The 13,455-nt window shown below is 49.9% G+C and overlaps 1 protein-coding gene across 3 annotated transcripts; it reads right to left on the reverse strand.

The window, feature by feature from the left end:
• Nucleotides 1–247: 247 nt before the first annotated feature.
• On the reverse strand, nt 248–13,233 carry TXNL4A (thioredoxin like 4A). Of its 3 annotated transcripts, XM_041739933.1 has the most exons (5): nt 12,591–12,729; nt 11,572–11,666; nt 10,524–10,593; nt 3,657–3,760; nt 248–663 (listed from the first exon to the last, which is right to left on the reverse strand). In XM_041739933.1, the coding sequence occupies exons 4-5, from the start codon at nt 3,698–3,700 to the stop codon at nt 492–494; spliced, it is 216 nt and encodes a 71-aa protein (XP_041595867.1). In that variant the 5' UTR covers nt 3,701–3,760; nt 10,524–10,593; nt 11,572–11,666; nt 12,591–12,729; the 3' UTR covers nt 248–491. The 3 variants fall into 3 exon arrangements, with proteins under 3 accessions (XP_041595867.1, XP_041595866.1, XP_041595868.1); XM_041739932.1 differs by lacking the exons at nt 10,524–10,593; nt 11,572–11,666 and adding an exon at nt 13,148–13,233 and having other exon boundaries at nt 12,591–12,773; XM_041739934.1 differs by lacking the exons at nt 10,524–10,593; nt 11,572–11,666; nt 12,591–12,729 and adding an exon at nt 8,777–8,883.
• Between the last annotated feature and the right edge of the window lie 222 nt (nt 13,234–13,455).

The raw sequence follows: 13,455 nt of genomic DNA on the forward strand, positions 1-13,455 counted from the left end.
GCCCTGACCTGACCACACCTGGACCCGAGGCTCTGGCCTTCAGATTGGCAAGGCAACTCATTTCCATTGTCACCCAGTCTGTGCCACTTTGTTGTGGCAGCCCTGGAGAACTCAGAACTCACATGGATTCCTACTGCCACATGGGTAAAACATGGTGAATTCTACTCCAGTGCTAAAGATGACGATTAGTCTCCAACTGCCCAAACCAGTCATCTGTACGGCAAGGTTCATAAGAAATAAGCAATTATGACTTTCCATCACTGTGTACTTTATTCGTGGCAGCTAGGTATTTACAAATATTTGCTAATATAAAAATACAACGGCCAGACAGGCAAAGAGTTGATGCCATGCAACCCTTACTACAAAGACCCTCCAAGTCCTTGAGCTTTGAATTCACTTCCAAACGCTTTCTCTAAGGCTTTAAATAGTTTCAAATATTTCCACGTGAAAACAATTCTGCACCACTTCTGTGCACGGAGACTGGGCTGAGCTCAGTATCTGTATTTTGTGGAGTAGTCCTTTGGAGACACAACCAGGCCGCGGCCTTTCCGGGCGCCCCGGTACACAGTCTCAATGATGTCTATCATTTCCTGTTTGTCTTCCATGGCCCAGTTGATCTTGTTGTTGTTACCAGTACCCAGGTCAATCATGATATGCTTGTTCCTGCAAAGAGGACATGGGGGGGAGGGGTCAGTGCTCACAAAAATCCTTCTAAAAACAGTTCAATAAAAAAAATGCCATTTCCTACCATCTCAGGCTCTTGTTAAACATCAGTGAAGACAAGAACACAGTCAAGAGAATCCACCATGATTTAGAAGATGGAAATAATGTAAACACTATCTTAACACAGCCATGCTTGGTGCAAGCTCCTTCTGTATACTCTGTGACTCCCTCAGGACCCATGTCCTCTGGGGAGCTGAAAGGTCAGAGGGCACAGTTCTAGTCACTTGGACAGTAACAGCATTTTCTGGGGCAGAGGGGTGGGGGAGTGGGGATTTACTTCGGAAACACAACACATGAGATTTTCATGGCACTCTTGGGAGCTCTGGGCGCATACTTTACTAAAGGCCCCAGTGGCCTCAGAATTTTTAAAAAGCCCTAATTGTGAAATTAGTATATTTTGCATTCCTACGATCAGGGAAGTAGACGATATTTTACGAATTTGTTTTTTAAAAGGATACTTTAAAAAATGATCTTGTATGTGCACTTGACAAAGAGAGCAATCTTTTCTGTCCTTGGTGCACTGTTTTCCCCAGGTCTGCTGAACATTAATTTGTTTTCACTAATTTAACTTTTGACTTGAACAAGAATGAAGCGCTCTGTCCTGCAGTCTCTGCTTTGGACGCCTTTCAACCAGAGTGAGCATCCAAAAAGGCAAATTTGATGCTTCTCTACTGCGAACACTCACTTGCAGGGTAACACTGCGCACCCGCACTCGGGCCCAGGGATCTGGGGGCGGGGCCCTGCTCCTTCTTCCCACCAGTGTGCCAGCCATTCTGCGTCCCTACGGGACACCAAACACCTGACTGTTCATGCCCACACTAGCCCCTAGGAATGCATGTGCTCTTTCTAAACTTACTTAGTACTTGTGTCTCTATAAATACCTATCCTCTGGCCCTTCTGTGTCCTTTTGCTAGTCTACTCAGCTGTGGCCAACCCATGAAGCTCAGTGATGGCAGGAACCCTGCTGTATCTGACTTGATGTCCTGGTGGAGACCACAAAACCTGGCAGGACTCAATATATGCATTTGGTGAAAAAAATCAATAGCAGTACTGATGTGCCTCATCTTAGAATTCTGGGTCACAGGAAGAGCAGAAGGAGGGTCTGTATTCTCTTCTGAGAGGCAGTGCTCTGGTTCGGCTGCCACAGGCAGCAGGAGGCTGGACCCAAGACAGCCTCATGAGTCGCACCTGATGGCCTGGGGAGAGTTTTGAGCAGCACGAGAAAAGGCCTAGGCTGCCGTGAAGAGCTGTCGGTAGAAACACGATCTGAAGAGCGTGGGCGCCGAGGGCAGCAAGGAACACGAGGCTGGGATAGAGGAAGGGCCTCAATACTTGGTGGCTGGACATCAGTGACCCTGTCCTGTGGTTCTGGAGAAGCAGAAGTCACAAGGATGCACTTGGATGGTCAACGAAGGAACTATCAAGCCAAGTCCTGCAGGGGTTGCCTGGTTTCTCCCCACTGCAGACAGCAAAGCGAGGAACACGGGTGTAAGACCCACAAATGCCCCTCAGCAGATACCGGATCCAGGAATGACTTTCTGCGGAAGCCCTGGGAAGCTCTGTGGCCGGAATGCTCAGTCCCAATGAAGAACGGTGTGCCCCACCAGTCTTTGCAGATGCCCGGGGCAGGGACTTGAGCTGCAGGGACGGACAGTGCAGGTGACAACTCCAGGGGCTACGGCTGAAGCAAGGTGGGAAGCCGCCCCATGGCACATGCCTTTCCTAGAAGAGGCTGGGAAGCCCCGGCTGAACTGTCCCAGGACCCCTGAGAAATCAGAGCTGCTTCCTCTGTTGCCCTACTGGGTGCTGGGGATCCGAGGCCACGCAGTATGGGTGTCCAGGAGCCCAAGAGGCCTCAGCCTTACTGATTTTGCTTAGGGGAAGGATGTGCATCTATGGACCCGGAGCGCACACTATGGCAGACAAAACCCTACACTCAACCCTGAGAAGTTCCTGCCCTCATCCCTGGGATGGTGATGTGATGAGATGCCAATGCTCAGCAACATTACAGACACATAGGGTCGGGCAGGTGACCCCGAAGGTTACAGATCCACTGACTTTAAAATAAGGGGATGATCCTGGATTATCTGGGTGAGATAATCGGCGGCATAGCAGAAGCAGAACAGGGAAGCGCAGAGACAGTGCAAACCCCGAGATGGAAGGAGCTCAGGAGCAGGGGGCCCCAGCATGCAGCCAGCAAGGACACAGCGGCTTCACACCCACAGCCACAGGAAGTGGACACGGCCACAACCCCACGAGCAGTGGCTTCTTCCCCAATTGATGGCCGGCTAAGGGCCCAGCGCATGACTGGCCTCCTGAGACTGTGGGAGGGGAGCCGCAGAGCCCCAACTCTGACCCACAATGCTGGGCTCCTACTACCTGTGCTGTTTTCAGCTGCTACAGTTGTGCTAACTTGTCACATGAGTACAGGCTGAGACACACCCTATACCGTCCTCACCAGTTGGGGAGCTCTACTTTCCCTTTACATCTAATGCTTAATGTCACTATTTGTCAACTTATGTAGTAACAATAAATAGAAACTGGGACTCCTGGGTGGCTCAGTGGTTGAGCATCTGCCTTTAGCTCAGGGCATGATCCTGAAGTCCTGGGATCAAGTTCCGCATAGGGCTCCCTGCATGGAGCCTGCTTCTCCCTCTGCCTGTGTCTCTGCCTCTCTGTCTCCCATGAATAAATAAATAAAATCTAAAACAACAACAGCAACAACAACAAAACCAAACCCAGAAACTTTGACAAATAAAAACAATGTCAAATGGTGATTTCTTTCCGATTAAAATCTCCACAACACAACTTTTTTGACTCATGATGTTGCTCAACTTTATTATGTAAGTACCATCAAATGTAAAGATATCGTGATTACATCAAGCTTCAGATCAACAATATTTAAGTGAAACGATAATTTTAAGAGAACATACCTGAAGAAAAACATGACAGTACACGGATCGTACAACTCATACATTTTGTTGAAGTCAGGCACTTCTGTAATATCCACAAGATAAATAACTGCAAAATTTTTAACCTAAAAGAGATTGAAAAAAACCCTATAAAATGTCAATTTTTTATTTTGTAAAAGCACATTTAAAAACAAACAAGACTCTGTGTATAAGAGGATAATTTTCAAATCAATTCCCCAGCCTTTTTTCCCAGTAGAGCTAACATGCAGGAAGACAACCCAGCTGGTTCATGGTCCTGACACTGCGCTGTCTATACGTGGTCTAACATTTCCAGGATAGCAGGTTATGGGAATCCTGCAGAAAATGTCCACAGCTACATTATTCATGTTGACCTGGTAATAATCTGTATGAACTTTTCCAAATACTTCACTGCACACAATCAATAACTGCCCTTAGAATTCAGCCCTACGATTCCCCCATTTAGGTTCAAGCACTTGCAGATACTAATACGCTAGTACCCCAAATAATACTGCACAGAACACATGTCCTTTAACTTTTTTCACTAATTAATTGCTATAAATATACGTTTAGTAAGTTCTTTCCCACTTTTCCTGGTGTATATATATGCTCACATATGTAAATGTTTATACTGTTTTAATAAAATGTGATCACACCACATACTTTATATCCTGCTTTAATTACAAACATGCTCTTGTATAAACTACATACTTTCCCCAAACTTTTTTCTTGTGAGCACCAAAGCAAAGTTTTTTTTCTTTTTTTTTTTTTAATTTTTATTTATTTATGATAGTCACAGAGAGAGAGAGAGAGAGAGAGAGGCAGAGACATAGGCAGATGGAGAAGCAGGCTCCATGCACCGGGAGCCCGATGTGGGATTCGATCCCGGGTCTCCAGGATCGCGCCCTGGGCCAAAGGCAGGCGCTAAACCGCTGCGCCACCCAGGGATCCCCAAAGCAAAGCTTATTGATCAATAGTACAAAGCTCCCAAAAAGGGATGGGATCCGAGAGGGCTGCCCCCCAAACAGAATTTTTATGGCTATATAATGCTTCATCAAATGGTTATGTCATTATTTTGTCATTCTTCCATTATTTTCTGATTTTTCATGAAAATAATTCAGATTTTTCATTAATACCAATCATTCACCTGTGAACATTCTTACCCTTAAATTTGTGTACGTATTTCATTATTTCCAAAGATAAATTCCTATAACAGAACCTGTACCACAAGAAGGTGGCATTTAAGGGTCTCTATAAACTCCATTTTAAGGCCTTCCAGGAAGCTCACGCCACCCATAGGTTACAGATTGAGCTGCGCCACCCACGGGAAGAGACATAGCGGAGCCCTAAGCCCAAAACTCAGAATATGGTCCTACTGGGAAGAGGCTCCTTGCAGCCACCACCAGTGAGAAGACTGGCCATTCGGATGGTGGCCTTTAGAGAACCAGCCACGGATGACCTGTGGGGAGCAGGAAAGACACAGAGGACCCAAACATGGAGGATGTGCCAAGGCACTGTCCCTACAGGATTTCAGAGGCAGCATGGCCCTGTGGACACCTTGGTGTGGGGCCCCTGGCCCCCAGAACGTGAGATAATAGACTTCTGTTGTTTTCTCTGCCCACTTGTGGGGCTTTGTTACTGCAGCCACAAGAAACGTGTACAACAGTGATTCTAAAATTCTGAATATAATTTGCAGATGAAGTAACATGGTATCTGGGACCTGCTTTATTTATTTATTTATTTATTTTTTATTATTTATTTATGATAGTCATACAGAGAGAGAGAGAGAGAGAGGCAGAGACATAGGCAGAGGGAGAAGCAGGCTCCATGCACCAGGAGCCTGACGTGGGACTCGATCCCGGGTCTCCAGGATCGCGCCCTGGGCCAAAGGCAGGCGCCAAACCGCTGCGCCACCCAGGGATCCCTGGGACCTGCTTTAAAGACTGCAGTATAATGATGTCAGGGCTCAGGTGACACAAGACTGACAAGTATCAGTCACTGCTGGACCTGCGCGGTGGGTTGAGGGGTGGGCTTACCCTACTCTCTGCTTTCAGGAACATTAAAAGTATTTAACATAGAAACCTAAGCCACCCTCACCAAGGAAAGTTCACATTTGATGAGTGCTGTGTTTGCCCCCCAGCTCCCGTCAGAAGCCTCAGAACCTCACGCGTTGGCTCCTGTGTGGATGCTGATGCCCCCACGTGCCCCACCGTCCAGAAAGCCTTTATATGGCTGATCCAATCTCTGTGAACACATTCCCAAAACCCTGGATTCCTGTGCCAACAGTGAGCACCTCCTTTATTTTCATGATTAGCTAGTAAATTGTATTCTGGTTTTATTTAAAATAAGACAAACTGTACCACAGAGGTTAAGCCTGTGTGACAGTCACTGTTCAGATACACAGATGGTCCGGCAGCAGAAGCAAACCGTCACGTTAGGTTCACTTCCCCCAAACATGAACATGCTCCTACCTCACTGTAGACTGAGCGCTACTTTGTGCAAGGCTCTTCTCACCCATGACTTATAGTTCTTCCAAATTGGGACATTACTCCCGTTTTGTGCATAATGAAATCAAGGCTCAGAAAGACAAAACGCCTCTAAGCTGCAAGGGAAGCAAGTGGCAAAGCTGAGACTCACCGTGTCTGGCTCCGAAGGCCAAACTCTGGATGGATCCCCTACCTGAGCCTTGAACAAACTGGCGTGCCCAAAGGGGACAGGAGGCCTGGGCGGGTGGGGAGTGTGCCAGCCGGGAGAGCCGTGTGTGCATGAGAGGACAAGGCAGGGGCAGAGGCAGTGCCCGGGAAGGGGGTTAGAGGTGGAACGTGAGCCTGGGGACCTTCTAGGCCACAGTTCAGGCGATGAAGCTGCTTACAAGTAAGGAGGGCTTGGAAACTTGAGGAAACGAAGGAGCACCTGTAGAGACGGTCTTACAAGGCATGCTGGTGTGCTGGTGTGGCTGTACTCTGGGCACCACTGCCTACATCCAACAGGGGCTGGGCCATAGCCACTGCAGAGCCAAAGGCAGGTAAGGGGTGGCCAAGGAGCTGCACTCACAAACCGAGACCGGGGACCTGTCCAGGGAGGGAGGTGGTCAAGGCAGGTGAAAGTCCACGTGCATCCATGACTCTGGCTACTGGAAGGTCATCCACCAGTGACTGTGCCAGACAGCGCAGGGCTGAGGTGCGACCAGCACAAGGCACTAAAGAGGGACTGGCCCCACTAGGAGGGGACCATGAAGAGAGGACGTCACTGAGGGACGGTGCAGAGGCAGGGCCTCCCCTGGCCACCCCCAATTCCCTCTTTTCCTGGTGAAACAGGAGAAGGCAGCTGAGCAGCATATAGGCCCAAAGAGCCTCCGTGCAAAGTGTTATTTCACTCCACAGCCGCCCCCAGATAGCAGCACTCTCCTCTGCGGAGCGGTCCTGGCAAAGTGACCCTGCCAGTTCTTACCCTGCCTACACTGGAATTTCACTAAGCAGAGACACTTTCTTTTATTGCTTTCTACGTATAAAACAAAGATACTATGGTTTAAAATAAAAGATTTTTAAAAAGATTTTATTTATTTATTCAAGAGAGAGACCGAGAGAGGCAGAGACACAGGCAGAGGGAGAAGCAGGGTCCCAGCAGGAAGCCCAATGCGGGACTCGATCCTAGGACTCCAGGATCATGCCCTGACGCACCACTGACTGAGGCACCCAGGAGCCCCTAAATATTGGTTTTTTAGTGAAACTTTAAGAGTGGGACCTCTTTCCTTTAGCCTCCAATGATGAGTAAGAAAACTGTAGTTTATTCAGAGTAAAATAAACAGGGGCGCCTGGGTGGCGCAGTCAGGTGGAGTGTCCAACTCTTGGTTTCAGCGCAGGTTGTGATCTCAGGTTGTCCCAGGGTCATGGGATCAAGTCTCTGCTGGGGTATCCCTCTGCCCCCCTCCTGCTCCTCCCACCACTCACTGACATGCTCTCTCTTTCTCTCAAAAAAAAAAAAAAAAAAAAAAAGTACAATAAACCACCAAGTGACACCCACTACTTGTTTCCTTCCCATCCATATGAATCACATCATGGTTCTGCAGGCAAATTTGAGGCTGGGCACCGTGAGTTTGCTGTACCGGACTCACACACAGCACCAGTAAATATGTTTACTGAATGAATCTTAACAACAAACTTGTATTTCGAAAGGCAAGAAACATAATGTCACTAAAAATGTGTTTCTGGACAGTGTGAGCTTACTGATGTTATCCTGAGTTTGGAGTTCAAGCAGACCAGCCTTCAGGCATGGTCTGGTGCCTTCCTGGGAAGCTCTCAAGCTCCTGCAGCTCAAGTCCTCGCAAAGGGAGGGGTGGCCATCAGGAGCGTGGCCAGGTGATGGCCGTCCCGTGGCTCTGGGGCCTTCCTCCAACTCTGGGCCACCCGACAGTGTCCTTCCTCTGAACAGCCTCCGTCTGCCAAAGCTTCTCCTAACACGGACTACATGGCTTCTCATCTCAAGCCCTTCCACAACAGTCTCATCTATTTCACCCGTGTCACACCTGGTAGGGAATCTGTGATCCACTACAATCCTGTGTATTTTTTATAAAACTGAAATGAAACTAGGGGTCTACTCTATTTTCTCTATTTAAAAAAGATTCACTTTGAAAATAGAGAAACAGAATGGAAAAACCACTGCCATGTGTTCAGCCCCGTATTTTTAAGTAAACTCTAACCCCAATGCGTGATCTTGATCAAGGCCCCAAGATCAAGAGCGCCCGCTCCACTGACTGAGCCAGCCAGGTGCTCCAGCCCAGTATTTTTTAAACAAGTTACAGAACTTAAAAATATACAACAATCAAATAAAATCAATAGGAGTGTCTTGTAGTGAAAAGTCCTTCCCTTTCCTCAGACCCACACACTCACGTGTGAGGAAGTCATGTTTGCCCTCCTTTCTCCAGCTGACATCATTAGCAAATGCCCACAGTATTTAGAAAATCATCTTTCTACATGATTTCTAAAATAATTTTTTAGCAGCCAAATAATACACTATCGGGTGAAGCAGACATTCCCAATTCAAATCCCAACTGTCCATTTCGCAGCGTGAACAAGTGACCTGGTGTACCTGCCTCAGGGATGTGAAGGCCACACGGGGGTTACCTGCTCATGATCTAGAGATTTTGGTCGTCACGCTGCTGTCCTATCACCGACCCTTTCACTGCTTCCAGCTCTGCTGAGAAATCACAGCAAATGTCCCGTGGAGAAGAGTCCTCTTTAGAGAGCTGGGCTACTGAGTTCTAAGGCCTTTCATGTGATGCCCAATTGCTTCCAGAAGTGTGTCAGTCTACAGTTGTGTCAGTATTAACCCTCTTGGTGCCACTGCAGTAAATTCCTTCCCTCTGATGTATGAGAAACGGCAGCATGCTACTTCAACGTGTGCATCTCTGAAGCTTACTTAACCACTAGGATCTCTTTTTTTAGGTTCTTTGCCTCTCTACCCATGGGAGTCATCTTTTTTTTTTTTTTTTAAAGATTTATTTATTTATTCAGAGAGAGAGAGAGAGAGAGGCAGAGACACAGGCAGAGGGAGAAGCAGGCTCCATGCAGGGAGCCCAACGTAGGACTCAATTCCAGGTCTCCAAGATCATGCCCTGGGCTGAAGGTGGCGCTAAACCACTGAGCCACCCGGGCTGCCCACCTACACGTTTTATAAGCACACCTCCTTTTCCTTCAACAAGTCACTGACCAAGCTGTGCAGCCGTCCTTCATCATATGCCACTAAATCTGTTTCCAAGTTGACAGGACTCACGCAAATCACTAAGGCAGCACAAGGCCACCGGTCCAACCTTTCCCACAGAGCTCCTCCAGCTAAGAACCCACCCAGGAAGCTGGGGAGCATGTTCTGGACTGTCAATTGGCACAGTGTATTTTAGTTCTGAAGATTCCATTTTTAGGTAATTCACATCGAAGCCTCAAAAATACTGCGCGATGACTTTATTTTCCCAAGCTGTCTGCCTGATTAGCAACTTCTGTGACGTGAATGACAAGGTCACTGATAACAGTGGCTAATGACTCCTGCCTATGTTACCTGCCATGTGACAGGAAGTGGTCCAGAAGCCTGTTATGCTAATTCTATCCTCAGGACTATCAATGGGTTAGGCACTACTACCCCTTTCTTGCAGACAGTAAAGTGAGGCACAGAGACAAGTTACGTAGGATCACATGGGGAGCACGTAGCAGACACCAGCACTCCATGCTGCCCCTCATAGCCTGCTGCTAGCTCCAAGGTCACTGCACCCAGAAACACAAAGCCATAGCAAACATACACAAGTTCCTGGCGCTTATGAGATACCTCATTTGACTGCACGTCACCTCCAGGAAGATTCAATTTACTTTATGCAACACTTAAGAATGATCCCTTAAAATCATTTCCGAAAAGTTCCATGTCTATTTGTCTCATATACAATTTTCTTGAATGTATGATCCTGAATCAATGATGTCACCGAGGTTTTGCATATCTTAAACTCTATTTGCATGGGGTTTTTTTTAACATGCAAAAATTAAATGTCCCATTTATTCTTCCCCATTGTGGGGTTTAAGTTAACAGCGAGCTGTGACAAACTGTTCCTGCAAAATGGTAAGACAGCTCAGAGGTACACAGCCTCTCCCTAAGGCTGTGCATAAAATCAGGTTTTAAACAGGAAACTTTGTTATTACCACTCTACCAAGCTCCAGACATCTGTAAAATCATTAAGCTTACCTCCCATGTTTTCAGGGCAGCTCAAAACTAATACAGCATGAGGTGGTGGCCGAGAGGTTGGCACCATCAGAGCATCAAGTCAACACACCACATTCCAGGAGAAACAATCTAATCAAGTCCAGCCTAAACGGTGGAACTTTTACTCACTTTAAAACAGCTGGGGTATCCAAACAGGGCTCGAGACAAGATGAGGAAGATCCCCCACTATCTGCCATTTCTGCAGAGGGAGATTTTTAGATAGTTAAGTTGTTCTTTATACTAAAACTTTAAATTTCAAAAATTCCTGTTGAGCTCAAGAAGGACTTCCAGAATTTTAAACTCATGTTTTGCCTTTACACTAAGAAGAAAATAAAACAATTATCTTGTGATGAGTTTCAAGTTTGCATTTCTAATAACTGTACTATATAATATTAAGTTTATTAAAACAGAAATCTAAATTTTTTTTTTTGAAATCCAAATTTTTGGACAAAAGAAAAAGTACCTTAAAGATAAAACAAAAACAAATACTCAAAATGAGCCCAACTAAACTGTTCTTATCAGTAGGCTCGATCCCAGAGTGCGTTCCTCAGTGATCCCCCAGTCCAGCCTACAGCTGACACACAGGGAAGGGAAAAGAACAAACAACTTGCTGAAAGTCCCTAAGAGCTCAGGTTAACACAAAATCTGTCTCCTAAAGAAGAGCGTCTTGCTGGGTTTTGCCCGGGTATGAAGAGCCAAATGAGCCTCCCGTCTCTAACCATCCTGACCCTGCACCGAGGGCAGCAGGAGCTGGTCACCACCTGGTGTTAATGCCCCCACATGCCCTGCACAATTCAGAACACACACCCTACGTTATTTCAATGTCAAGAGAGCAGCAATGGTGTTTCTCAGGAAAGAGCTTGGAGGTGGTTCTTCATTGACCACAGCAGTGTCTGCTCTTGACGCGACAAACTGGCACCGCTCCACTGACGATTTGTGGCCCCAACCAGGAGGATCCCCAGTGGCAGGACGCCGCAGCTCTCCCGAGCTCCCCAGGCACCTCCCCAGGCTCCCCAAGAAGAGGAAGGGAACGGCAGTCTCCCAGCACCCTCACTCTGATCCCAAACTCTGCCAAGTGGTTTTTGGAAGCCACTTCAGAATTCCCAGGGCAGCTTTTGGGCAGAGCTGCGTGTGGACCTCACCCCAGACCTGCAGAACGAGAACCTCGGAGATGCACCTGAGCAAGTCTTCCAAGCGATCCTCACGTGACTGACCGGAAAGACGGCCTCCACAGTTCCACGGTTCCCGATGCTACCACCCGGCCTCGCTTTGCTTGTCCCGCCACACAGGAGATCAGAAAAAGTAGCAGTGGAAGGTCAAATAGTTGTCAGTGAACTAACCTCAATGTGGGGTCCTGCTCTGACCCCCGAGACCTCGCCTTTCCTAAACACATCTGTCCCTAACACCTGTTACCACCTACTGAGCTATCTTAAGCCCTTCTTCCTCAGAAAGAAATCATGGCTTTAATGTTTCCATTACCGTTCCTCTCCCATAAAACGACCTCTCCTTATTTACGGAGTATCAGTAAGTAATCTACGAACAACACCCTCATGGGTTTGCGCTTGTCCTTTGCTACAATGACACATCCAAATGAAAGTTCTCCTGAAATGAGCCCACAGAGCCCACAGGAGAGCACCAGGTGCCGCTGGTTCTGGAACTGCCAACAGAGCCTCCAACGAGCCGGGGTGCCGGCATGGTGACCCAGACTGGGTCCCACCAGGCAAGTCTCCCAGAGCACGTCTGAGCTGGGAGTGCAATTAGGGTACAGAGACGGGTCGGAGAACAGGCTTTCCTTCTCCTGACAGGCACGACTGCCTCCCACACACAGGGAGCAAAGCACCAAAAACTGGCAATCCTGGGCGGCTACCCGGCCACAATGGCGTTCCACCAAGTCCCTAGGTGTGCTGTTCCCAGCTCCATGCAGGTGGCACCATGAACCCCTTCAAAACCTGCTCCCACCAAAGGACCGTAGCCTCGGGGCACAGGGCCAGGCGCCCTGACCCTGCTGCTCCCTAGCCCCTGAGGCCTGGAGCCTCCACGCATGGGGTCGGGCCCTTGGACCCTGCTGCGCCTCTGCAGCCTGGAGGAAGAGGAGGACCCGTACGCGGTCCCCAACTCCAACCCTGCAGCCACCCAGCAAGCGCGGCAAACTAAAGACCCCAGCTTTCGGGCCGATGCCCGGCGGGGCCGTGTTACCTTCTCCGCGATGCTGTACAGCACCTCGTCCATCTTCATACACGTGGGGTCCCAGTCGTGCCCAAAGCGGATGACTACCACGCGGTCCTCCTCCGAAAGGATGGCCTGATCCACCTGCCAGCCGTTGTGCAGGTGCGGGAGCATGTACGACATCTCGGGCGGCTCCGGGGACACCTGCGAGAACTGCGCGCACCGGCCACCCGGCCCACGGCGGGGCGAGGGCTGCACGTCACAGCCGCCCGCGCCCCGCGCCCCGCGCCCCGCGGCAGACCTCGCCCCCGACCCAGAACTGCAGGAAGCCCCAGCCCTGGAGGACGGACGGGGCCGAGGGGGCGCCCTGCACACCCAGCCCCGGCGCGGAGACCCCGGGGTCGCCCCATCCGTGCCGCGCGGTCCCACTGCGGGGGGGGCCTGGACCCCTGCAGACCTCGGCCCGCCCCGGGACCCCAGGCCCCGGTCAAGCTCCCCCCCTGGAAGGAGAACGGGGCCACGAGGACGCCCCGCAGACGCCAGCCCCTCCCTCCCTCACCCCTGCTCCCCGCTCCGTCCGCCCGCACCTCAGCCGACCCGAGCCTCCCGCGCGGCAGCCCTTCCCGGCGGGGACGCGAGCCGGTCGGTGCGTGCGCGTCGACGTCAGCGTGTGTCCGCCGACGTGCGCGTGTCCGCCGACGCGCGCGTGCCCGGCGCCGGGAGGGCGGGACACCGAGCCGGGGCTCCCGTGTGCGCCCGGGCGGTGCGGCTGGTGGCCCCCGGGCCCCGCGGGGTCGGTTTCCTGAGGTGTCGCCGCGCTCACGGGGGTCCCGGCTGTGCCGCCTGATTCTCAGCCCCAGTCAGGCCCCTCGGAGCGACCCAGCTTCACCGCGGC

The sequence above is a fragment of the Vulpes lagopus genome, chromosome 24, assembly GCF_018345385.1.
Source record: "Vulpes lagopus strain Blue_001 chromosome 24, ASM1834538v1, whole genome shotgun sequence".
NCBI lineage: Eukaryota > Metazoa > Chordata > Mammalia > Carnivora > Canidae > Vulpes > Vulpes lagopus.